We start from the raw sequence: 25,424 nt of genomic DNA, 5'->3' as shown, positions 1-25,424 counted from the left end.
ACGCGGCTTCTTCACTTAAAAGCCAAGACCGGACACTAGCTGGTCACCCCAGCCCCCAGTAGCAGTCATCCAAGCCCAAAGCAAGCCAGAGACAGGAGATAAAGCTTTATTTACTTTATTTACTTTAAAAGTAAGCTAAATGGTGGCAGAAATTTGAAGCAGCAGCTGGATGTTCAGCCCATTTATTTACAATATATAGGGGACAGTTTCCACATACACCTGTGCTGGCCCCCTCAGCCCGATGTATGTACACCCCTTCATCAGCAACCATGTTCTCCCTGGACCTGCTGCTGGCCCCACAGTAGATACAATTTGACAGGGTACATCCAGGCACGTAACCCTAGGCACTGTCTCCTAACCCGCAGATGCCTTCCCAGGCTACAGCCCCTGCAGAGCATTCTGGGAGCCCGCCCCCTCACTGGAGGGGGCTTCCGCTGGTGCTGCAGGTGGAGGGCCACTCTCTTCTCGGAGATGGCCCTGATAGAGCCGCCGAAGGCGGGACAGTTCTCTCTCTGGTGGCTGTGTCCAGCTGTACCACGGGTACCAGGGATCACCGGAAACCAGGGTGGGGGCCGGTGGAGTGGCACTCACAGCTCCGTGAGAGGTACTGAAGTCAAGGTCCCGGGGCTCAACCTGGGGAATGTGGTACCTGAGGAGACCTGGAGATTAAAAGGACAAAATGAGGGAGGGGCCACAGAGGGAGCTAACAGGGGACTAAGACAATAAGAAAAGATGCCCCCATAAAGGGTGCACTTATGCACGGTGTAAATTACACAAAGGCAACTGGTATGAGCTCATACTGCCCAGGCTCTTGTCTGCAAAACTGTACAGCCGTGCACCACGGCTATGAAACAGCACAAACCCAGCAGGGGGAGACTTCTCACTATCTGTACAAAGGTGCTGTGTGGCCAGGGCCAGAACTGTCCACAGCCTGCTATGGCAGTGGAACCCTAAGTCACAGAGTAAGAGGGAGGGGATCCCGGTCAGGGCGCCGGTTCTGTCCCGGCTGCCCCTCTTCCAGGCCAGCTCTCTGCTATGGCCCGGGAGTGCAGTGGAGGATGGGCCCTGCACCCCATGGGAGACCAGGATAGGCACCTGGCTCCTGCCATCGGATCAGCGCGGTGCGCCGGCCGCAGCGCGCCAGCCGCGGCGGCCATTGGAGGGTGAACCAACGGCAAAAAAGGAAGACCTTTCTCTCTGTCCCTCTCTCTCACTGTCCACTCTGCCTGTCAAAAAAAAAAAAAGAGGGAGGGGAAGGAGAGATCAACAATAAAGGGAGGGGCGATGGCAAGGACAGGAGAGGGGACAGGGAGTGCAGTAAGACAAGGACTTTGGGCCGGGGCCGTGGCTTAACAGGCTAATCCTCCGCCTTGCGGCGCTGGCACACCGGGTTCTAGTCCCGGTTGGGGCACCGGATTCTATCCCGGTTGCCCCTCTTCCAGGCCAGCTCTCTGCTATGGCCCGGGAAGGCAGTGGAGGATGGCCCAAGTCCTTGGGCCCTGCACCCGCATGGGAGACCAGGAGAGGCACCTGGCTCCTGGCTTCAGATCAGCGCGATGCGCCGGCCACAGCGACCATTGGAGGGTGAACCAACGGCAAAAAGGAAGACCTTTCTCTCTGTCTCTCTCTCTCACTATCCACTCTGCCTGTCAAAAAAAAAAAAAAAAAAAAAAAAGACAAGGAGTCGGGGTGTTTCCTTCTCAGACAGGCAGGCCATCTGCAGCAATGCTCCAGATCGGAGTCACCTCACAAAAGGAGCCTAACAAAATTGCCTGGTGCCCCGTTTCACGCTCACCATGATCTCTGGCTTTCTGGATGGCCTGGGTCAACTTCTTGTGCTGCTTCATACAGACTCCTGTGGGGAGAAGAATGGCTAATATGGTGCTCATCCTATATGGCACAGTAACAGAACACAGGTGCTCTGGACGAGGACAGAGGGCTGGAGTTGGAAGACAGCTTTACCCAAACACCCTGTCCGCCTGACTCCCTCGTGGACCTCCACTTTCCCGTCTGCTCCATGGGTACAATCCTCCCCACCTACTAAGAGCTGGGATGAAGCTTCAGGGGGAGGGCCCAGCCACCACACAGAAGCCATGTTACGACAAAGGCTGCAAGACTGGAAGCAGAACGTAATCCAAAGGGCAAGTGTGGGTGACTGAAGGACGGAAGGGGACAATCCGCAGAGAAAGACCCGCTATGGGGAGAAGTGATTCCAGATCTGGGGAGGGTGATCTCAGAGTAGCAACAACTGTCCCTTCTGCCTTCTACAGCGTAAAGATAAAAAGCTCCGACAAACAACACTGATCATCTGCCACCTCCAATAATGGTGGATTCAGAATGGTGCAAATTCACCTTGCTTCAGAGCAGAGACTGGCAAGTTTTCTGTTTAGAGCCACAGAGTTAATATTGTGGTCTCAAAGGTTCTGTGGTCTCTGTCTCAGCTACTATGCCACTGTAGCCTGGAAGCAGCTGTGGACAATACGAAAACAAATGGAGAGCAAAGGGCTAGATCTGGCCTGAGGCCATGGTTAGAGACTACATATAATTCTGAACTGCTAAACTCACAATGCCAATTCTGGAAAATTTAACTGAACTTTAAATGAACAGCATAAGAACTTATCTGACCACTAACTATGAGGCAAACCTTTTGTAAAAGAGGAGACTTTATACTAACAGAAGAGAAACAACCACCAACATTTATTTTGTTAAGAACTACACTCAGTTTGCTTACAAAGGCACCTGCCTGTATCTCCTGCTAACAGATAACTATTTCAGCACGTGAGTATCCCCACTAAGCCACGGGCATCAAACACACTGTGTACGCTGTAAACAGGAGCCACCTGTTTAACTGCACAGTCAAGGGATGACGGGCAAACCTGTGTATGGAGCATGGAAGATGATACCCGTGTGGGCGCAGACAAACTGTTCCAAGAGCTTCACGTTCTGCAGAGGAGAATGGTAGAGGGCCATGAGGGAAGAGCAGAAAGGTCTTTGGGGACCAGTCACCCCACATGCACATTCTCAGCTCAGCTCTGTCACTAACCTCATGGAGAAAGCCCCTCTGCAGTACTTAGATTTTAAAGCCAGCCTTTGGGCAAGCAGTCGGATGGTTACTGGAAAGTCCAGAAATCACCCCCAAGAATGCTGTCATCTGCACGAGTAAGTGTTAATGTACATAACAGCACACTGAATATAATACATACTCAGAACAATTTTGCATCTTTAATTACATAGAACGATTCTCAGCTAGCAAAGTAATCAGAGGAAATGAGACTCTTGAAGAAACAGCAGGTAGGTTTACAGAATGGAGTGAGAAGCATCTGTGCTACTCAGTCTGTAATCTTCCTGACTCCCTTGGCTATGCAATTGGTCTACTGCTTTCAAAACCAATCGTCAGGGCCAGTGCTGTGGCGTGGCAGGTAAAGCCGCCATCTGCAGTGCCCGCGTCCCATATGGATACTGGTTTGAGACTCAGCTGCTCTACTTCCCATCCAGCTCTCTGCTGTGGCCTGGGAAAGTAGTAGAAGATGGCCCAAGTCCATGCACCCGCATGGGAGACCTGGAAGAAGCTCACAGCTCCTGGCTTCAGATTGGCACAGCTCCAGCTGTTGCGGCCATCTGGGGAGTGAACCAATGGATGAAAGACCTCTCTCCCTCTCTCTCTGCTGCGGCCATCTGGGGAGTGAATCAATGGATGGAAGACCTCTCTCTCTCTTTCTGCTTCTCTAACTCTGCCTTTCAAATAAATAAATATATTTTTTTGAAAGACCAGTCGCACACAGTTGGAAGCAGGCAATTATCCGAGGGGTTTGCAGCTCGTGCCTTCCAGCTCTGGGATACCCCACCTGCTGACTGGCACGCCAACACCTTCCAGCTTCCCGATGGACAGCTGCTCAGCTTCCCCTCTAACACCTTCACTACAGGCTCAGGACAGCACTTTCCTAAAGGCGGCATCTCTACGCTGTCATTTTCTTTAAGGAACAAATCTTGTCCTCATGACGAAGGCTTTCTGAAAAAATGCTCTACTACTGTGTTTCAGCCCCAGCCGAGGTGTCCCAGCACACTACTGAACATGATGAAAGAATAAACCCACAGGAAAAAAGGCCAATACACCTGTCAGTAATTGTAATGACTATAAATGAGCCTTTGACATTGCTATCCGATTAGAAAAGGGCACTTCCTCTACCTGCCAGTGTAGACCATAAACTCCACGGGCCCAGCATAAGGCTTTTCATTGTAATCCACAACATAAAGCAACAGGCCAGAGATTTGTTTTGGAGGGGGAAGACAGAGACAGAGAAAGAACTCCCATCTGCTGGTTCACTTCCCAAACGCCTTCAACAGCCAGGGCTGCTACAGACCAAAGCCGGGAGTCCAGGTTCCTGTGCGGGTGGCAGGGACCCATCCACTTGAGCAATCACCTGCTGCTTCCCAGGATACATATTAACAGGAAGGCGGAACTGGGAATAGGGCCGCTTCCTCCAATAAGGGATGCTGGAGTCCCAAGCAGTGCCTTAACCACTATGCCAAATGCCTGCCCCAGGAGTGTTTTTATGTTGCCGGAAAATCACTGCGAAATACATACAAAGGCACAAAGAAATGTGGGGCACCTGCAACAATCCCTGTAGTGTCACAGAAAGCCCCCAAATCCTCATTCTGGAGGAGAAAGGATCCTCCTTACCCTGAAGTCCACGTGCAACTTGTGATCCCGACAGATGGGGCAGGGATTCCCGGCGATTTTATCCTTACGCTGCAGAGAGAAGGCGCTCGCAGTCAAAGGTGTTCGAAAAAGTGCTGCTGCCATGGTCACTAGGGCCTCCACCCCCGACCTCCCAGCCCTCAGAAACTCACAATACACGTCTTTCGAGTCCGCTGTGGGGGTACCCCACCTTTGTGGTTGCGGCGGTAGTCAGCCCAGACTGGGCGAGAACCATAACGGTTCTGGTATTCTGAAATGAAAGCCCACACAAGTCACTCCCCGGCAGGACAGAGGTTCTTTCTGTCCACTTATCTCAGACCCCGTTTGTCTACCCCAGGTCCCACCAGGCACAGATACCTTCTGAGTCCAGGTATTTCCAGGGTTCATCCTTATAAGGGGAAATGGGAACAGTGGGCAAAGAATCTTTCTCAGGGGGGGCTTTGGTGCAAAGAGTCTGGAAGGGCACCTATAAAGGAGGGGGAAAACAGAGAACGAGTTGAAGGAAAGATTTCAACTGTTTTGCTTGTCACACTTCGGGAAGAAGGGGAACGCAGAGCCCTTGTGTTAGCAGAATACAGCAAGAAGAGCTATGATTTCTGTTGGAGTTAAACTGAAAAGTCTAAAACCATACTTCTCTCCACCTGGATCCTGAAAGAGAACCCAATGTTAGGGGGTAACTTGGATAGGTGATTGGGAAGTGCTCTTATCTGAGAGGGCAGATTTAAGAACCTGGCACATAAAAGGTATTTGTACTTATGGGAAACAGAGTTTGGAGGAAGAAGCCTCTGAAAACTAAGATGTCCTGTGGGGAGGCGGGGGAATCGCCAATCCAACCCAGTTCGGTCACCTGAGTTCCCGGTTTAATACAAAGTTGAAGGTCAACATTCCATGGGACAAAACAAGCTAGAGTCTTAACGCCGGCCGTAAAGCTCCGGGGCCTATTATTAACTCCGAGGTGACCTCCGTCACCGGTCTTCAGCCCCACTTCAGGGAGTGGCAGCTGGCAAGCCGTCCTGTCTCCCCTGCCCCACCAAGAACTTGCAGAGTGGTGAGTACGTGAGGCTGAAGGGAAACCTCCATTCACAGGACGAAGTTCTCATGTACGATAAGACAAGACACTGAAACCGGTCCCAGGGGGCGACAATGTCTGCTGGCTTTCCTGGGAGGGAACAGGAAGGGTGTCTTTTCAATCAAAGGGCACTCCGGGACATCAGAGTTAACCACCTGCATCCAGCTATGCGGAACCAAGGGGCCAATGTCATTACCTAGTTCTTTTGCCGAGACGGGATTCTGGGACAAGGATGATACCTAAGCCTGGTTCTTAGCCCTCGATCGGCTCAGGTCAGGCAAAGCGCACAGCACTGGCCGGGGTAAGGGGTGGATGCAGGAAGTAAGGCGTAGTCTAGACAGCCGAGACACAGCACGTGGGAAGGTCTCCGATCGTGGGTTCCTGGCAGTGCGGCGACAACCTAGAGAGGGTACACCCAAGATACGGTTGTGCAAAAGGTCCTCCGAGGAGTTACCTGAACTCCGCAGGCACTTCTGAAAAGCGAAAGGCTAGGAACCCGCCGCAGCAGCGTGTTCAATACGGAGGCCGCCATCTTGCCGGAGGCCCCCCGGCAGGCACGTCCGGAGAGGCGACTGCGCATGCTCCAGGGACCTGGCTAAGGTAGGGCCAAGGGCCGGCCCGCAGTGCGGAAGGCCGCGGCGCGTTTGCGTCAGGACGGAAGTGCAGAAGGGGGCGGGGGGAGAAACTAATTTCAACTGCGTCACAATCAAATTAGGCCTCGAAATTTCTTTTTTGGGGGACCAGTCACTACCATTCCTACATTCCATACTTGGAGTTTTCGTCGTGAGCTTTTTTGAAGGCAATTTTGTCCGGCGCCCTCTAAGTGCGCACGCGCCGTTTCCTTTCTACCAACCCAGGGTGAGACACGTTCTCGAGGGCGGAAGTGGTGGGAGCGGAGGAAAGGGAGGAGCTAAGCTCCCAATCACGCGCACGCCGCGGGCGGGGCACGAAGGAGGCGGAAGAGGATGCTCGGGGGAAGGGGCTGAGCGAAGGGGAAAGGAAGGGGAGCCAATCAGATGGCGAGTTGTCTTTCGGGTGGACCAATGAGTTCACGCCTCGCGCACAATGTCTCGCGACAAGGGCGTTTCACTAGCACGTTTGGGCGCGTTGGGCGGCGTCCGGGTATAAAAAACTCTGCCCGATCGGGCAGCCGCCATTCTGGGGTTCGTTTAGAGGTAAGTTTGGGTATATGTTGTTGGGAGGCTGAGACTGTTTCCGCGGAGCCCGTTGGTCTGGGGCGTGGGGTAGGGGTGGTTTCGGTTGCGACCCATGGCTGCTGTACGAAATGGGCTGTGTTGGAAGCGGGACGTGGAGCTGTGCTTGGGGACAACAAAGATGGCTCTCCAGGGTGTTGGAAAGGCTGCCCGTTCTGATGACCTCTTTCTCCCTTGTGTTCCTCTCACCCAGGTCTGAATTTTCTCGGAGAAAGACAGGCCGGCCACGAGGAAAGCAGAAACAAGCCGCAGCAACATCTAAGCCCTTGAAAGGATCCTGAGGGGGGAAAGGGAAACAGCCGCCACCAGCCCAACCACTGTGTCTTCTGCCCCCTCCCTCTTGCCCACCCCACCAGCCCACGCTGCTTGGGACTTGAAATCTGCGGCCGAAGGACCGTCACCACATAACTGCAAACAATAATCAGCCACCCTCCCTGCCCAAACCCACCCAAGTCCACTCATCCAGCGCTTACTTTTTTGAATCCACTCAGAATTTTTTTTCTGCGACCCCCCTCCCTAAATGGAGTTGGGTGGGGGGGGAAATGAATACTGAGTCGGCCTTTATTTTTTTTAAAGAGACTTTTTGATCCAATGAGGCCCCCCCAAGTCATTTGAGTTTTGGGTCCTGGTTGGTTGTTTTTTTTTTTCCTCCAAAATTTTACCCCCCCTCCCCCCTGAGCCCGAGGTGCTGACGTCGCAAAAAAATTGGATAGTAAGTGTCGAATTTTCAAAAACCAGCCTTGCAACAAGAAATCAACGTTTCCCGTTGTGAAACCAAAACTAATGAGAGGAAGAAATGAGACCGTAGAACAAATAGAACTGGAGAAGGACCGATGCGGTCACTTGGTCTCCATTAAAAACCGGCCTTGGGGTCTGAACAGTCTTGTTCTCTCTCCCCTACCACCTACCTCTTCCCTGCTCTGCGGCAGGCCTGGAGAGGGTGGAGGGAGGGCCAGCAAGTGAGGATTTTGATGGTTAACCCTTGGTAATCCAGCCAATTTCCAGACTGCCAAAGCCATAGTGGTTACTTTTTATAAGGAGGAACGGGTTGCCTTCCTCCGGTTAGCAGCAGTCTTCAAAAGGGTTAATGAGCTCACATACAAAAGATGGTGGATCTTGAGGCCCAGAGTCCCACTTCTTTGTGTGTGAGACACGCAGGGTGCCTTTCAATTTGCCAGATTAATAAGCAATCTGTACATAAAGATTGCAGGGTAAGGAGATGGGCAGAGAAACAGCTGGCTATGACTTTTTAAATGATTGTTAAATCCTCTCAATTTTAATGTAATTTGCTTGGGGTATATTTGTGTGGTTAAATACGTGGCAATCTAGGAATAAAGATTGCAAGACACTTAATTTAGGGCAAAATAATATTAGTGCCAGTACATACAAGATAACAGTTGGGGCGGTAAAGAATGTTTTGTAATTGTTGCAGATTGCATAGGTTATTTAAAAGCAAACTGATTAATTACATTTTAACTTGGTATCTTTTTGGTGGGGGGATACAGTTGAAATAGAGGGTTGGGGAATGTGGAATACAGGAGTATAATTTTAAAAGCCATTATTTAGTGCATTGAATGCTAGCTTTCTAAAAGATTTGTGTCGTTAAAAGGAATTTTTTTTTTCTTCCCTGCTTCAAAATGGCGACTTTTCCTTGTCCTTTTGTCTTCCCAGCGGCGGTGCAGGTTGTGTCTTGACCCATTTTTCTCCTGTCCTCCCACCTCAACCCTATTGTTGAGGGGGGCTCAAGTCCTCCCCCTTTCCCGTTTTAGGGAGAATGGGGGTGGTCAGTGGTAGCAGATTGAACTTCCGTGGCAAATTGAATTCTTTCCCGCAGAAAATTGTTTTTAATATTTTACTGCTTTTCATTACGGTCTTAAATGATTCAAAATAGATCGAGAGTTACTGAGGATGGGCTGCCGGCTTTTGTTACTCTACTGAAAAGGGGTGTTTTATAATGTAACGAGCTACCGGCAGGGCCGGGGCGGCTTTGTACATTCTGAGTCCTCTTCTCCATGACAAGATGGCCGCCCTCCTTCTTTGTTGTTTTTTCTCCCCCTTCTGCCATCCGGCGCCTAGGGCCGCCCTAGACACTTGGTGAGGGGGAGGAGCAGCAATGAAAGGTGATGTAATGCGCTTGCTTCCTCCTCTCCACCCTGAGACTCCACCCCTGGGCAGATTCCTTCTGGGCTCCCTGTGCTCAGTGCTGCTAGGGAAAGACAATTTCTGGATTTTATTTTAGATAAAATCGTTTTTTAAAAGTCTTAAAAGACAGATGCTTTTAGGATTTAGCTATCAAGGCTAAAGGTAGATGTAGTTTTTATATTTAATGATCAGCCCCTTGCTTTGATTTTCACCTTCCTTCACTCATCACAATTGCTTCGAAGTTTTCCCCACTTCAGTTGCCAAGAGTGAAGAACCAGTAAAACCTCAACTGTACTTTAAGCCTGGGAAGCTTTCAGGGGTCAGCGTGTGTATGTGTGTGTGAGAGAGGGAGCGTGTGTGCGTGCAATATGTGTTGGGGGAGGCTGGGGAAAGACACACGGGCTTGTGATCAGAGAGTAACTTTAGACAAACGGCCTAATGAACAAATGTGCCATTTCTACCTGGGAGCCAGTCCTTGAGCCTTGTGCATTTGGTCGCTTTGTGTTCGCTGAGAATATGGGGGAGGTGGGGTACTTTTAGAACTTTCTAAATTGCCCTATGCCCACCTCTCTGTTTGGGGATAAGCTCTTTGTATTCAGTGCTGTATCACGTTCTGCAGTTACGTAGTTTTCCTGCACATTGGTACTAGGATGAGAATTGAATCTTTAGGAAAGGAGGCGGCAGTTGTAAACTCAAGGCAGGGGGAATGAAGCTACGGTTTCTGGTAAGCAAAATCATTTCTGGTATTACATTTCACAACCTCCATTTTTTTTCCAAGGAGCCACCTTTGTAGAATTTCTTTCTTGCTTCCTTCAACTTTTTCAAAGTCAATCTTTATCAAGCTCTCCATCTACTTTCATTTAAAAAAAAAAAAATCCTGCATTGCAACGGAGAGGTTCTAGACAGAACCCAGGATCGGAAACCATTCTATAGAACTGTCCTGTAGTGATTTAGGACTAATCCTCTCGGGATGGATTCTTAAATTATTAAAAGGATCTGGATTGGATGGGAGGGACTCTTCGATGTGTCTGTTGGCCACAATTTCTCTTATTATTTTTTTTTATCTTTTAAGCAGTTTGCCATGTGCCTCTGCAGTATACATTCCTTGGGAGCTGCAGTCTGCCCATTGGGGTTCCTGATCTCTAGTGAACAGGGGATTAATTAAGAAGATGTTTCTTTACATAAGAGCTGGAGAACGGGGCCTACCAGGGAGACAATCTGTCTGGAGATCCTGATCCTTGTAGTTTGTGGCTAGTAGTATTTTGAGATCCTTTTTAAGGGTGGGGATGATATGTATGGTTTTTGCATCCTATTGAAAAGCAATTAAGCATCTGGAAAGGTCATGTACCAGGTTCTCAAAATGGTTTTGAGGGATAGGGACTTAGTACTCAAAATAAAGATGGGCTCTTGCCAGTCACCTGAGAGCTTCTGTTCACTGCTGAGTCCTACTAAGAAATGCCTAAAACAAGGAAAAGGGCAATAAAGGCATATCCTGAAGTGCCAAGGCTTCTAAATTAAGGTAAACTTGGGACTTGTCCTTTTGTTAGAAGATAGTCATGTTCCTTTTTAGTGGCTCTTTATAGAATTTTTGTCCTGAACCAATTCAGTCCTGGTAATGGGTTTGGAATAACTAGCCAAGTTACGTATTTTTTTTTCCCCTTTTAAATTGAATAACTTTCAAGTAAAATTCATTTTGGAGGCAGGAATCGTGTCACAGTGTCTGGTAAGAATGATAAAAATTCCCAGTGCTTTGCACCAAAGCAGCGCCTGGCCCTGTGTGCAGCATCCATAAAGAAACCATAACTTGACGTGGTGGCGGTAGGCCAGGTGCTGCCTCCAGCTTTCTAATATGTTCTGCCTTCAAGAAAAGTAGCAGCTCATTAGAAGAAAACAATCATGGTCCTGGAATATTTATGGTTCCAGAAAGCTTTCACTCCAGGCTCCAGATCCTAAGTAGGTAATGTTACTACACTCGATCATTGCCCTTGCTTGCTTTCCCTTTTCAACTCCCTTGCATTCTCCACTATAGGCCTGGGCTGGCTCTGTTAAGCTCTTTATTCCTGTCTACTTGAGTGACTTAGAGCTTCTTTGTTTCAAAGTAAGGGAGCTAGGATTTCAAACACTTGGTGTCCTGAATTTTTTTAAAAAGTAAAAATCTGGGTTAAAGCCATCATGAGAAAAACCCACTTGGAATTTATCACATGGCTGGTGCTCATGAGACAAAACTTGCATTTCCAAGATACAGATGAATATTTAACATTTCTGTAGCCTCCCTTGACTGGTAGGTCTTTTATTCTTGCTGTTTATAAAAAGGAATTTAAAAGTATTTGGCTGCTATCCCCAGCAGAGGGCACCAGGCAGAATTTATCTTTGTACTCATTGGTCCATTTTTCTGGCTAAGGATGAATATTCTCTCTTGTCTCGCACCCTCTTCAGTGAAGGAGCATTTACGTTCAGATGACTATAGATTTTTAGTTCTGGAGGAAGTAGCCCTATTGGCTTAAGAGTTGGATATGCAAAAGGAAGTTCTTCAAGGTTATGTATATTCTGCTCTGGGTTGAAACCCATGGAGTTAGCTGTGTTCATAGGGGACTGGCTGAAAGTGATGCTTAAGTCAAAGCTTTTTTATCAGATTGCATATGTTTTGGTTTAGGATCTGATGGTAGGTGTATGTATGTGTGTGTGTATTAATATTTTGAAAATTTCTTACTCTCTTGGTTGCAAATGATATGTATTACTGCTTTGGACCTGTTCATTGCTTTTCCAGGCTCCAGCAGATGAGAAATTGGTTTTTACATACCCCTTTATCGTATCCTAAGTGTCATTTCTGTATAGTGTCTTAATACATGGGAAGAATTCCTTTCTATGTCAGAATCCTCACACTTCAGTGGATCTGTCCCACAAACTTGTAATCCTTTCCAGGATTGGACTTCACTGTTTTTCCCTCTGACCCTCAGGTTCCCCTTGTCCTCATGAAGCTCCCAGGCCAGCAGCAACAGCACAGCTGACCTAGATTGGCTCACCGCTTGTCTCGTCTCGTCTTCTCTCCCTAGGTTCAGCCTACAGGTTGTGATCGCCAGAACCAAGATTGTACTCTCCCACCTCTGCCTTTCTGGGCTGCCTTCTCTACTGCTTGCCTAGTTTGTTGGGATCTGTAAATTTAGAAGTTGACCTTGTTGGGAGGACTAAAAAACTTAGATTGTTAATGTTTTTCTTTTGTGGTTTTGCTGAGAACTGATTGGCATTATCTTACAAGAAACCTGTCTTCTATATAAAATAGAATCATCTCCTGAAGTGCGGATTCGTTTTCCCATGCTTTTGTGGGGATTGTGTCACCTCTGTCGTGGTGTGGGATACAGGAAGTGGTTTTTCTGTCTGCCTCTTCCTTCCCACTGTTAGCCTGATTTCCCAAAGGCAGTAATTGCCAAGGTGCCTTGCTGTCTTGGTTCTCAGAAGCCAGTGTTAGAGAATTTTTATTCTGGCCCAGAAATTGCTTCATACTTCTCTGTTCTTTCCATAAAAGGAGTCTCGCTTTTAACTCCCTTTCCAATCTGATCAAGGTAGCTGCTTTAAAATTTAGTGGCAGTTTTTCAGCCTTTATCTTTATTTGTTCATTCTTGCTGGTTCCATGGCTTCTAGTTTCAGGAATTTCTTGAGGACTTTGGATGGTGGCATGATTTTAAGGGGAATAGCCAGATTTGTGCCTGCTTTTGAAACCAAAAACTAATATTCCCTTTAACTTTGAGACAGTAGAAACTTGTGCATGGTTTGGTAATTGAGTGGTATCCACTCACGGCCTGGAAGGACATTTCAGAGCCCCCCTCCTGCCTCACCTCCAAATCCCTTGGGAGGCTTTCTCTTATTTTTTTCCCCCAAATTGTTTTCGTCTACAACTTCAGGTGATACATATCCTGTCATTTGCGGTGATTATGCCTCTTAAGGACCACGATAAAGAGAAATGGGCCCAAATACCAAAGATTGGCCCAGTTCGTATCAAACTAAGCTTTTTTAGAGCCGAATTTAGCAGCAGCTGAGTGAGATGAGCTAATATTGGGCACAGGGCTTAGTGGACTGAGCATCTTGTGGGAACTTGAGTGAGCTTCAGTATAGTCTAGTGAAGGTTAGCTGTCTTGGTAAGAGAGCCCCAGTGCTCCAGTCTAATTGCCTTCCCACTCAGTGATGTATCAGTCGCCCACCTAACTTGCCAGGACTACCTCCTCAGTAGTTGACACCCAGAAAGCGGGTGCTGGCTGTAGAGGGAACAGTGAGACACTGCTGTGAGGCGCAGCTGTGGGATTCCCTGGTGGGCGTGCTGCACTGTCCTTGCCTCCCATTTACTCTGGGTTTGTTTTGTCGTTTCCTCTTAGAAACCACAAGCATGGGTTCAGGTCCTATAGACCCCAAAGAGCTTCTCAAGGGCCTGGATAGCTTCCTTAACCGAGATGGGGAAGTCAAGAGTGTGGATGGGATTTCCAAGATCTTCAGGTGAGTCTGCCGTTTGCATTCACTGTGAGGACGGAGGTCGCTGTGTGTTAACGTGCTTAGCGGTCTGGCAGACAGGAATGGGTGTTTCTGGAGAGGAAGGGGAGAGTTGGGTTAGGATTCCGATGCAGTGACTGCAGGGTGAGTGACAGGAGGAGTCCTTTGTTGGTGCCCATAATGGAGCTGGAGATCTGGTTATCCATAGCCCCAAGGAGGTGGCACCTGGGAGTGAGAGCAGGGGAGCCTGGTGACAGAATGCTTGTTTGTTTTTAATCATGTTCTGCCTATTCAGAATGTCATTTTCCTTCAGGGACTCTATTTTCCAGGGGAAAGCAAATAATCAAGCTATCTTGAACAGGTTATGAAGATTTATTTGAAAGAGCAACAGAGAGAGATTCCATCCACTGGTTCACTCCCCAGATAGAGTTACAATGGCTGGGGCTGGGCTAGGTCAAACTCAGGAGCCTGGAACTCCATCATGGTCTCCTGCATGGGTAGCAGGACCCAAGTGCTTGGACCGTCTGCTGTTGACCCAGCGCATAAACAGGAAGCTGGACTAGAAGTGGAGCAGCCAGGACTCTAACTGATGCTCCAATATGGGATGCTGGCGTCGCAAGGGGTGGCTTTACCCATTGTGCCAAAACACAAGCCTTGAAGAGATGGTTATTGAGGGTGGGACCCTTCACCTGGAAGCAGAATCAAATGTCTCCTGTGTGTGAGGGAAGCAGCGATGCTCCCGACCCCAGCTGAGAGATTTTGGGGTGTCCTCATTTGTCTTCCATCTTTCCATGGTTCCGTGTCACTCTGGATCTGTCCCCATCCCACTGGAGGCCTGTGTGACTCCTCCACTCTCAAAGTCTCAAGTCATCAAGGATCTCTTCAGGGTCCCACAGATTGGACACTGTTCTGCTGAAAACAAGACTGGCTTTCCCATTTCTAACCCTAACTCCTCTCCTACAGTCTGATGAAGGAAGCACGAAAGATGGTGAGTCGATGCACGTACTTGAACATTCTCCTGCAGACCCGTTCTCCAGAAATACTGGTCAAGTAAGTAGGGACCTGTGGCGGAATGGGAACGCATGGTTGGCAGGTGGGGACGTGAGGCATGGGGTTCTTGGGTTACTGATGGAGGCCGGGAATGCAGGATATGGAGTTCCAAAGCCAAGGAAAGGCACTCTAGATTCTCCTTTTGTCTGCCTGCAGGTTTATCGATGTTGGTGGCTATAAGCTTCTTAACAATTGGCTGACGTATTCGAAGACAACCAATAACATTCCTCTCCTCCAGCAAATTCTACTGACCCTGCAGCACCTGCCGCTCACTGTGGACCACCTTAAGCAGGTACTGTCAGTCTTTACAACCTGACTCTTCCATTTTGGTTGAGCTTCATAGAGGAAATAGATGTAGCTGCAGGCTTGGACTTTTGAGGGAGAATGGTAGAAAAAAATTAGAATGGAATTTGTCCAAAGACTTAATGTGGCTTGGGTAGTTCATATCTCTGAGCCTTAGTTTGTTAATCTATGAGATGGAAATAAGTAAGCCTGCCTACAGGGTTTTAAGGATTAAATAAGTATGTCTGTACCTACTGTAAAGGTACGGTAGGTAAAGTGGTGTAGTGGGGCTGTTGCTGTTAAGGGACTGTTGGGTGATAGGAGGGGGTGTTAGCTCTGGGCTTGCTTTCCCATGGCATTTACCTTTCTGCTGTTCCCATCTGTTGCAGAATAACACAGCCAAACTGGTGAAGCAACTGAGCAAGTCCAGTGAGGATGAAGGTAGGGTGCCAGTCCTTCCCCGACGTCACTCACTGCCCTCGGTTCTTGCCTCATCTGTGGATTGTCTGCTCACTCCCTCTTCTTTCTACCTCACCTTACTTTTCTTTCTTTTAAAAAGTTAGTCCCTCTAACTATCCCTTCCTTTCCTGTTCTCAGTTCCAAATAGAAATTGTTTCTGTCACGTTGACTATAACCTAAGGTAACTTGCTAACTGGAAGCTGATTCTTCAGATTGCTTGGTGTAAGGCAGACACTTCAAGTACTTTGGGAGAAGTCCTAGAGTTGATTATCATTTATTTCCATCTTTCTCAATAAATGTAGCATGTTGTGGGCCCTTCAGCATCTTTTTCTGATAGTAAATACACTCTCTGCCAATAAACATTTTTTATTTATTTATCTTTAAAAGATTTATGTATTTATTTGAAAGGCAGAATTACAGAGAGGCAGAGAGAGAGAGAGAGGTCTTCCATTCACTGGTTCACTCCCCAGATGGCTGCAATGGCCTGAACTGGGCTAATCTGAAGTCAGGAGCCAGGAGCTTCTTCTGTGTCTCCCATGCATGTTCAGGGACCCAAGGACTTGGGCCATTGTCTACTGCTTTCCAGACCCGTAGCAGAGAGCTGGATCAGAAGTGGAGCAGCTGGCACTCAAACCAGTGTTCGTACAGGATGCCAGCACTGCAGGCAGTGGCTTTACCTGCTAAGGCACAGCACCAGCCCCTGATAAGCATTCTTGTAGGTAATGGGCAAAAGCCTGACGGATGGGAGTGTGTCACAGCTCTGATGGCAACATGTTGATTTGGAGCTCCTGGTTTTGACTTGAAGTAAAAGCCTGGTTTAAGCTTAACTCAAGGTTAAGTTCCCTTTTACCTCTAGATAAGGCCTAAGCTAGTTTCCCACCATGTAGACAGTGTTCTACCAGAGCAGAAATCAGTATTTTTTTTATTCTGATAAAAATACAAGGTTGCTGCTTTAGGGAATCATATCCTAGTTCCTTCCGTAAGAGGCATGCCTGCCTGGGGCTCTTTACTGTAGAAAAGAGCACTGGCATCCCTGTTTGTTTGAACTCACAGTTTTGTTCAGGTAGCAGAACATTCCCAAGCTTTCCATTCTTTTCCTTGTATTAATTCTCAGTGTTGGGGTCCTTTTAGACACCGAGCAGCTCTCTGAGTATTCTTAGTAATAACTACAGGCAGTGTGACTGTAATGCAGGGGTTCTCATTCAGTCACTGCCCATCTTCATTTTCTGTTTCCTCTTTGAGCTAGCTGCCCCGTTTGAATGTGGATTTAATTACTCTAATTCCTTTAGACAGTGAAATCTATATATGCCTTGCACTGGCTCCCCAAAGGTGTTATGATATTCCTGCATTGGGGATGCATTGAGGCTTTTGTTACCCTAGGTGCAGACATTGGCAGTTCTGTGACTGTTTTGAAAAATTAGATTTTAATGTTCTTTGATACTCTAGTTAATTAAATGAGCCTGTAAATGGAAATATTTGCAAGAGAGGTACTGTAGATGAGATGCATATGTTTAGAAACAAATTATATTATTTTGATTCTCTGATTTCCCAACCCTAGATTGGCCTACTTATAAGCTCTCTATTTATTTGAAAGGCAGAGAGACAGATTCTTCCATCCACTGATTGACTCCCCAAAGGCATACAACAGCCAGGGCCAGATCAAGCCGAAGCCAGGAGCTGGCAGGCTAATCCAGGTCTTCATGTGGGTGACAGTACCTGAGACATCAGTGCTGCCTCCCATGGTGCATGTTAGCAAGAAGCTGGCATTGGAAAGGGAGGCAGGACTGTAACTCAGGCACTCTGATGGGGGATGTGGGCAACTCAAGTGGTGGTGTTTTATTTATTTATTTCTTTTAAGAATATTTTACTAGAAAGGCAGAGTTACAGAGAGACTGAGTCAGAGAGAAGGAGGTCTTCCATCCACTGGTTCACTCCCTAGATGGCCACAATGGCTGGAGCTGAGCTGATCTAAAGCCAGGAGCTTCTTCTGGGTCTCCCACGCGGATGCAGGGCCCCAAGGACTTGGGCCATCTTCCACTGCTTTCCCAGGCCACAGCAGAGAGCTGGATTGGGAGTGGAGCAGCCAGGACTCAGTTGGCACCCATATGGGATGCTGGCACTGCAGGTGGTGGCTTTACCTACTACGCCCCAGTGCCGGTCCCTCAAGTACAACACTGCACCAAACAGCCACCTTGATTTTTTTTTTTTTTAAGTCATTGGCACTACATCATTCTGGGGAAAAATAAAAGGTTGCTTAGGCACTGTGGTATAGCGGGTAAAGCCGCTGCCTGCAGTATTGGGATCCCATATGGGCACCAGTTCAAGCCCAGGCTGCCCCACTTCCGATCTAGCTCTTTGTAACTCTGACTTTCAAATAAATCTTTAAAAAAATAAAGACACTTGGCCGGCGCCATGGCTTAACAGGCTAATCCTCCGCCTTGCGGCGCTGGCACACCAGGTTCTAGTCCCAATTGGGGCGCCGGATTCTATCCCGGTTGCCCCTCTTCCAGGCCAGCTCTCTGCTATGGCCCAGAAAGGCAGTGGAGGATGGCCCAAGTGCTTGGGCCCTGCACCCGCATGGGAGACTAGGAAAAGCACCTGGCTCCTGGCTTCAGATCAGCGAGATGTGCCGGCCGCAGTGGCCATTGGAGGGTGAACCAACGGCAAAAAGGAAGACCTTTCTCTCTGTCTCTCTCTCTTCATCCACTCTGCCTGTCAAAAAATAAATAAGTAAATAAAAATAAAGACACTTGAGTGAACCAGTGGATGGAAGATCTTTCTGTCTCTCCGTCACTGTTTGTCACATGAAATAAATGAGCATTTAAAATTATTGAGTAGAAGTGTTTTTAAGACTTTGGTTTTTAAGTGTATCTCAGCTTTACAACTCTGGATTGCTTTTTCCATTGCATAGATGTTTATAGCAGTTTTACAGGTGTCCCATTTTCTGTTGCTGGAAGAATGATGAAATTGTGTAAAACTACTTAGGCGTTTCCTCTTTCTCTCACCTGCAGAGCTCCGGAAGTTGGCCTCGGTCCTTGTCAGCGACTGGATGGCTGTCATCCGTTCCCAGAGCAGCGCTCAGCCTGCTGGTGAGGCCTCGGTCCTGTGTGCTTTGCATGTCCCAGCCTGCTTCACCTCTGATGGCTTTCTCTTTAAATAAATCCTATTGTGCTTTGTGGTTTTGACACAGAGAAAGATAAGAAGAAACGTAAAGAGGAGGGGAAGAGTCGAGCCGCCCCTCCCGAGCGGCCTTTGACTGAGGTGAAGGCTGAGCCCCGGGCTGAGGAGGCCCCAGAGAAGAAGAAGGAGAAGCCCAAGTCTCTTCGAACCACAGCACCCAGTCACGCCAAGTTCCGATCCACTGGTGAGGCTGCGGGCCGGCCTCACGGGCAAGCGCGCTGCAGGGCTTGTGGGCTAGCTTGATTTGTTACACCCGTGGAAGGTGGCGGACTAGCGGGAGAGGCCTCAGGGTCGTCATGCCGGTCTGGGGGGGTTTGGCAGAGGAGTGGGGGCCCCGGGCTCCCCTGCCGACACCACGTCTCTTTCGCAGGACTGGAGCTGGAGACGCCGTCTCTGGTGCCTGTGAAGAAGAATGCCAGCGCGGTGGTGGTCTCTGACAAGTACAACCTTAAGCCCATCCCCCTCAAGCGGCAGAGGTATGGGCGCGTGGCGGATGGCTGAGGGTGGGTCTGTGGACGTGAGGGGAGAGAAGAGAAGAGTCAAAGAAGGTGATGGTTCCTCTCCTAACAGCACTGCAGCTGCTCCAGGAGATGCTGTGCCCCCTGCAGAGAAGAAATACAAGCCCCTCAATACGACACCCAATGCCACCAAAGAGATCAAAGTGAAGATCATCCCGCCGCAGCGTAAGTAAAGCAGGGACTCTTTTCACAGTTGTATTTATTTATTTGAAAGACAGAATTACAGAGAGGCAGAGGCAGAGAGATCTTCCATCTGCTGGTTCACTCCCCAAATAGCCTCAAGGGCCAGGGCTGGGCGAAGCTGAAGCCAGGAACTTCCTCGGGGTCTCCCACATGGGTGCAAAGGCCCAAACACTTGGACCATCCTTTGTTGCTTTCCTGTGCACGTTAACAGGGAGCTGGATCGAAAGGGGAACAGCCAGGACTCAGAAGCGGCACCCATATGGGATGCCTACTGTGTCACAGCACCAGCCTCTCAAATGTATTTTTAATTGAGAGCAAGCTTTTAATTAGAACGGATGTCCAGAGGCAGGGGAGGAGCTATTTTCTCTCAGGGTACCCTTAAATGTTTCCAGCCCTGGAACTCCCCTTTAGTGGGGTTGCTCTGGAGCAATTTCAGAAATGAGGGAGTAGTACCATTCAGTGACAGCCAGTCAGGGCACTCCTTCCTGGCATAAGGATCTGCTCTGTTCCCAGGCCCTGCTGTTTCAGTTGCCTGAGCTCTAAGTCAAATCCAAAGCCACAGTTTATTGCCAAAAGGATGTGGAATCATGACAGGACTCCCTGTGTGAATCCTCCTGCCTGTGCTGCCCCTTGGTCACCATCGGCTGACCGTGTCCTCAGTTGAGGCGGGGTCTCCCCTGGCCCATTTTCTTCCTAGACTACACGTAGGAGTGGAATTATAAAGGAGGTTTGGTGATTTCATTTTGTGCTTTTTCTAGCTATGGAAGGCCTGGGCTTTCTGGATGCTCTCAATTCAGCCCCTGTCCCAGGCATCAAAATTAAAAAGAAGAAGAAGGTGCTGTCACCTACAGCTGCTAAGGTATGGCCCCTAGAAGGAGGCTTCAGTGGCAGGGTGTAACAGGTGAGGGAGGCTGGGAGGGCTGGGGCCGGGTCGCGACGGTCTTCCTTTATAATATGGCACCACCGGGGCATCCTGCCTAGGACCCTGCTTTTTCTTAGCTTTTCTGTCAGCTCATTAACTTCTTTTTCTTCCGTAATAGCCAAGCCCCTTTGAAGGGAAAACAAGCACAGAACCAAGCACAGCCAAACCTTCTTCCCCAGAACCAGCACCTCCCTCTGAGACTATGGACACAGACCGTCCAGGCACCCCCGTCCCCCCCGTGGAAGTCCCAGAGCTCATGGATACAGGTAGGGTGGAAACGGGTCAGGTCTGGGGTGTCCTGCCAGGAAGGACCTGGGTCTGAAACCTCGCCTCTTCCAGCCTCCCTGGAGCCAGGGGCTCTGGATGCAAAGCCCGTGGAGAGTCCCGGGGACCCCAGCCAGCTGACGCGGAAAGGCAGGAAGAGGAAGTCTGTGACGTGGCCCGAGGAGGGCAAGTTGAGAGAATATTTCTATTTTGAACTGGATGAAACGGAGCGAGGTGAGAAGTGATTTCCTGTATGACAGGGTTGTACGGGGCATTTCTAAAGGGCTTGGTTGGTTACGTCCCCTCTCGGTTTTTTCCCCCTTGCCAATAGTAAATGTGAATAAGATCAAGGACTTTGGCGAGGCAGCTAAGCGGGAGATACTGTCAGACCGACATGCGTTTGAGACAGCTCGGCGGTTGAGCCATGACAACATGGAGGAGAAGGTGCCCTGGGTGTGTCCCCGGCCCCTGGCTCTGCCCTCACCTCTCGTCACCCCTGGAAGTAACAGTCAGGAGCGCTACATCCAGGCTGAGCGGGAGAAGGGAATCCTTCAGGAGCTCTTCCTGAACAAGGAGAGGTGAGCAGAACGATGTCCTTGCGCCGCGGTGCCGTGGGCTGAGACCCCGACGGGGGGGGGGATGGGGAGTAAGAGGAGGGTGGGCGGGCTGGGAAAGAGCTGTGGGGCACGAATCAATGTCTGTTCCTTTCCCCACTGCCTGCGGCTTTCTGGACAGCCCTCACGAGCCCGATCCTGAGCCCTACGAGCCCATCCCTCCTAAACTCATCCCCTGGATGAGGTGAGTCGCGGGGCGGGGCGGGGCTTGTGATGGTGCTTGATGTCGGTGGGTTTTTCACGTGAGAATCTCTCTACACTTTGAGTTGTAATTTTCCTCGTGTTCTTTCAGGAGTGTTCCATGGATGAGACCCCGTATGTTGAGACCCTGGAGCCTGGGGGATCAGGGGGCTCACCTGATGGTGCAGGAGGCTCTAAGTTACCTCCGGTTCTGGCCAATCTCATGGGAAGCATGGGTGCTGGGAAAAGCCCCCAAGGTCCTGCAGGAGGGGGCATCAACGTCCAGGAGATCCTTACCTCCATCATGGTACGGGCCTCCTTCCCCTTTCCATTCCCCTTGGAACCCCCCTCCCCCCCTTAGGGTTCTGTCTGAGCCATCTCCCAGCTCTCCACGCCAGTGCTCGTCTTTCCGCTTACCTTCTAATTGGCCATCCCTGTCTCTGCTGTCTGTTGAACATCCTTGTATCTTCACAGGGGAGCCCGAACAGCCACCCCTCAGAGGAACTGCTGAAACAACCGGACTATTCTGATAAGATCAAGCAGATGCTGGGTAATCTTCATGGGCAGCCCCAGGGCCCTGGGGGAGGAAGCCTACAGCAGAGTTGGGGAAGCAGGGCTGGGCTGTTGCTACTAGGCAGGGAATGGGGGAGAGATAGACAGAAAGGGCACCGCTCAGCCACGTTGGTCCGTGAGGGTCAGTAGGGCACACCTAAATGGGAAGTCAGGCCATTCTTCTAGAATTCTCTTGCTTGACTATTTCACTCCATTTCCATTAACAGTGCCACATGGACTCCTAGGCCCTGGTCCAATAGCCAATGGTTTCCCACCAGGAGGCCCTGGCCCCAAGGGCATGCAGCACTTCCCGCCTGGACCTGGCGGGCCTATGCCAGGTAGGGTTGAGTGGAGGGTGGGAAGGGGCTTGGGTGCTGAACATCACACTGGCATATGAGGGGTCTTCACCAAAGTCCCTGATGTGTATTAGGAGAAAAGTATGCATGGATTTCATTTTTTTTGTAGCAGAATAAACATCTTTTAATTCCGATGTTTATACTTTGTGAAGTCCTGCGTGTGGGATTGATCAGAAAGGTGGGAGGTGGTTCAGAGTGGGCACCGGCAGTCTGCGTGCAGTGCGCTGCTGACAGTCTTTCTCTGCTTTGCTTTCCCCAACAGGTCCCCACGGAGGCCCTGGTGGGCCAGTGGGTCCACGTCTCCTGGGTCCCCCACCCCCTCCCCGGGGGGGTGATCCCTTCTGGGATGGCCCAGGTGACCCCATGAGGGGAGGCCCGATGCGAGGGGGTCCAGGACCAGGCCCCGGGCCATACCATAGAGGCCGAGGTGGCCGAGCAGGGAACGAACCTCCTCCCCCACCCCCTCCATTCCGAGGGGCCCGAGGCGGTCGCTCTGGGGGAGGACCCCCAAACGGACGCGGGGGCCCTGGCGGGGGCATGGTTGGAGGTGGTGGCCATCGTCCCCATGAAGGCCCTGGAGGGGGCATGGGGAGTGGCAGTGGACATCGTCCCCACGAAGGCCCTGGCGGTGGCATGGGCAGTGGCCACCGTCCCCACGAAGGCCCTGGTGGTGGCATGGGCAGCGGCCACCGTCCCCACGAAGGCCCTGGTGGTGGCATGGGCGGTGGTGGTGGACACCGCCCCCACGAAGGCCCTGGCGGGAGCATGGGTGGAAGTAGTGGCCATCGCCCCCACGAAGGCCCTGGACACGGGGGGCCCCATGGCCACCGGCCTCATGATGTGCCTGGTCACCGAAGCCACGACCACCGAGGGCCACCTCCTCACGAGCATCGTGGCCACGATGGCCCTGGCCATGGGGGAGGGGGTCATCGAGGGCACGATGGAGGCCACAGTCATGGAGGAGGTGAGGATGCTCCCTGCTCTGCCTGCAGCTTGTGGTGTCCCAGGGGAGCGGGGGAGACGCAGTGCCGTGGGTGTGCCAGGGAACACTGAGACTTCGGTCTCTTGGTGTCCCTGCATGCATGGTGAGCCCCACCCCCTGCCCTTCCCCCAGGGCTGCATGGACGGGGTGGTGAGGGTGGGGGTGGTGTGGCCTCCTGGCACGTCCCCTAACCGTCTGCCATCATTCCCACAGACATGTCAAACCGCCCTGTGTGCCGACATTTCATGATGAAGGGCAACTGCCGCTATGAGAACAACTGTGCCTTCTACCACCCGGGTGTCAATGGGCCCCCCCTGCCCTAGGGACCGCCTGCCCCCCCGCCCCCGTGGATTGCAGCCTTGCTCCTTCCACCTTGTTATGGCTTCTGTGAGGCCCGTTTCCCCGTTCCCCAGCTGATGAGCCGGCCCCTTCAGTTCCCACCTGCTTGGGTTCCTGGGGGGTTTCTGATCACTGGTGCGCATTGATGTACATATTTTCCTCCAGTCTGGGGAGGAGAGAGACTGGACACGTTCTGTACCCTGGACTACTGAAGAGGAGACCCAGTTGGCTTCACTTTTTGAGGAGATTTCACCCTGTACCCTAAACCCCTTTCCAGTATTACCTTTCATGCCTGAGACCCTAAAGCTGGTTACCCTGGAGAACACCTCTGCTCTCCTGTCCTGGGCCCTCCACACGGCATCAGCTGCACTTAGGAAACCATCCCAGCCAAGTTCATTACTCCCCCTGGGGTGGGGAGACGCTCAAAGGGTATGGTATGTCCCTCTGCACTGAGGGCTCAGTCAGCCTGCAGCTGAGTTCTGGATCTCTCGCCCCCACCCTCGCTGACACAGCCCTCTCTCAGCTAAGACTTCGCAGTCGTCTGTCCCCACGGCTGCAGCCTGGGTTTGCTAGGTTCCGTGATGGCAAATTCATGTCTGCAGCCATTGACAGTTCTAGCTGCATGGGTGAGGCCAGCGGCGTTGGCCTGCCTTTGCCCGTAGCCATTCTGGAGACTTCAGAAACGACTTCAGTGCGACCAGCTTCTCATCAATTCCGAGCCCAGCACGCTGGGCCTGACCGTCACACTACATGCACTGCCTCTCGGAGCCGAGTGTGCTCCCTGCCCCCACCTGGAACCTTGTCAGTGTGAGGCACCTCCGGACCCCTCCTGGGCGCCTTCCTGGATGGAATCAACAAGATGGTTTCGCCCTGTCCCAGTCCTCTCCTCCACCTGTCTTGGCATCAGTTGTTTTCTATGAAAACAGTGGATTGGTTGGGTTTTGTGCAGGGTCTTGGGTTAGAGCCACAATGGATTTGAGGATAAGTATTTTCTTTTTCTTTTGGTTTTGTATATTTTGTACATTAATAATAAACAGTGGAAAGAGAAGCAGCTTATTTAATCCATGGTGTGTTTGGAGTATTTTTTTTTTTTTTTTTTTTTGACAGAGTGGACAGTGAGAGAGAGAAAGGTCTTCCTTTGCCATTGGTTCACCCTCCAATGGCCACCACGGCCAGCGCACCGCGCTGATTTGAAGGCAGGAGCCAGGTGCTTCTCCTGGTCTCCCATGGGGTGCAGGGCCCAAGCACTTGGGCCATCCTCCACTGCACTCCCTGGCCACAGCAGAGAGCTGGCCTGGAAGAGGTAACCGGGACAGAATCCGGTGCCCCAACCGGGACTAGAACCCGGTGTGCCGGCGCTGCAAGGTGGAGGATTAGCCTGTTGAGCCAAGGCGCCGGCCGTAATTTTTTTTTTTTTTTTTTTAAAGTAGAAATAGGGAACTCCTGTCCACTGATTAACTCTCCAAATGGTCACATGGCTGTTGCCAGACAGGTAGTGCAGCCAGGAGCATGAGCCAGGAATCCAGCTCCGTGACCTGGCACCACTGCCTCCTAGGACCCGTGTTGGCAGGAAGCTGGAGTCTGCAGCCTGAGCTGGGTGTTGAGCCCAGGTGCCCTTGTGTGTGCATCTTGACTGACAGGGTGAGTGCAGGTGCGGTGGGTTAGGCCCCACGTGGGACACCTACATCCCGCCTTGGGGTGCTGAGCCCCAGCAGCTCCACGTCCAGTGCAGCTTTCCTACTAACGTGCCCCTGGGAGGCAGCCTGAGCTGCCACCCATGTGGGGGTTCCTGTCCCCTGGCTTTAGCCTGGCCCAGCCATTTAGGGAGTGAACCAGCAGATAAGGATGTCTCTCCTCTGCCTTCCAAATTTATTTGAAAAAGTTACAGAGAGGCAGAGAGGAAGGAAAGGTCTTTCATTGCTGGTTCACTCCCCAGATGG

General features: G+C 50.6%; 2 protein-coding genes across 2 annotated transcripts; one reads left to right on the top strand and one right to left on the bottom strand.

Annotated features, from left to right (window-relative positions):
- Positions 1-100: 100 nt before the first annotated feature.
- On the bottom strand, positions 101-6,305 carry MRPS18B (mitochondrial ribosomal protein S18B). Its single transcript, XM_062185688.1, has 7 exons — positions 6,223-6,305; positions 5,057-5,165; positions 4,852-4,949; positions 4,682-4,750; positions 2,877-2,943; positions 1,796-1,855; positions 101-659 (listed from the first exon to the last, which is right to left on the bottom strand). The coding sequence occupies exons 1-7, from the start codon at positions 6,298-6,300 to the stop codon at positions 379-381; spliced, it is 762 nt and encodes a 253-aa protein (XP_062041672.1). The 5' UTR covers positions 6,301-6,305; the 3' UTR covers positions 101-378.
- On the top strand, positions 6,281-24,532 carry PPP1R10 (protein phosphatase 1 regulatory subunit 10). Its single transcript, XM_062185696.1, is given in 20 exon segments — positions 6,281-6,368; positions 7,176-7,694; positions 13,492-13,609; positions 14,567-14,653; positions 14,810-14,945; positions 15,325-15,376; positions 18,406-18,483; positions 18,585-18,758; positions 18,945-19,050; positions 19,145-19,257; positions 20,034-20,134; positions 20,316-20,463; positions 20,537-20,695; positions 20,793-21,039; positions 21,197-21,263; positions 21,371-21,562; positions 21,730-21,805; positions 22,035-22,145; positions 22,426-23,127; positions 23,359-24,532. Coding segments are annotated over 18 exon segments (2,766 nt in total). The 5' UTR covers positions 6,281-6,368; positions 7,176-7,694; positions 13,492-13,502; the 3' UTR covers positions 23,469-24,532.
- The last annotated feature ends 892 nt before the right edge of the window (positions 24,533-25,424 follow it).

Source organism: Lepus europaeus, chromosome 3 (assembly GCF_033115175.1).
Source record: "Lepus europaeus isolate LE1 chromosome 3, mLepTim1.pri, whole genome shotgun sequence".
Lineage (NCBI taxonomy): Eukaryota > Metazoa > Chordata > Mammalia > Lagomorpha > Leporidae > Lepus > Lepus europaeus.
This window is presented reverse-complemented; position numbering and strand designations above follow the sequence as displayed.

Excerpts from the sequence above, each read along its gene's own strand:
- MRPS18B (XM_062185688.1), bottom strand. The coding sequence starts at position 6,300 with ATGGCGGCCTCCGTATTGAACACGCTGCTGCGGCGGGTTCCTAGCCTT. Across the intron at positions 5,166-6,222 it reads GAAGTGCCTGCGGAGTTCAG|GTGCCCTTCCAGACTCTTTG; the intron begins GTAACTCCTCGG and ends CCTCCTTTATAG. Across the intron at positions 4,751-4,851 it reads GGACTCGAAAGACGTGTATT|CGTAAGGATAAAATCGCCGG; the intron begins GTGAGTTTCTGA and ends TTCTCTCTGCAG.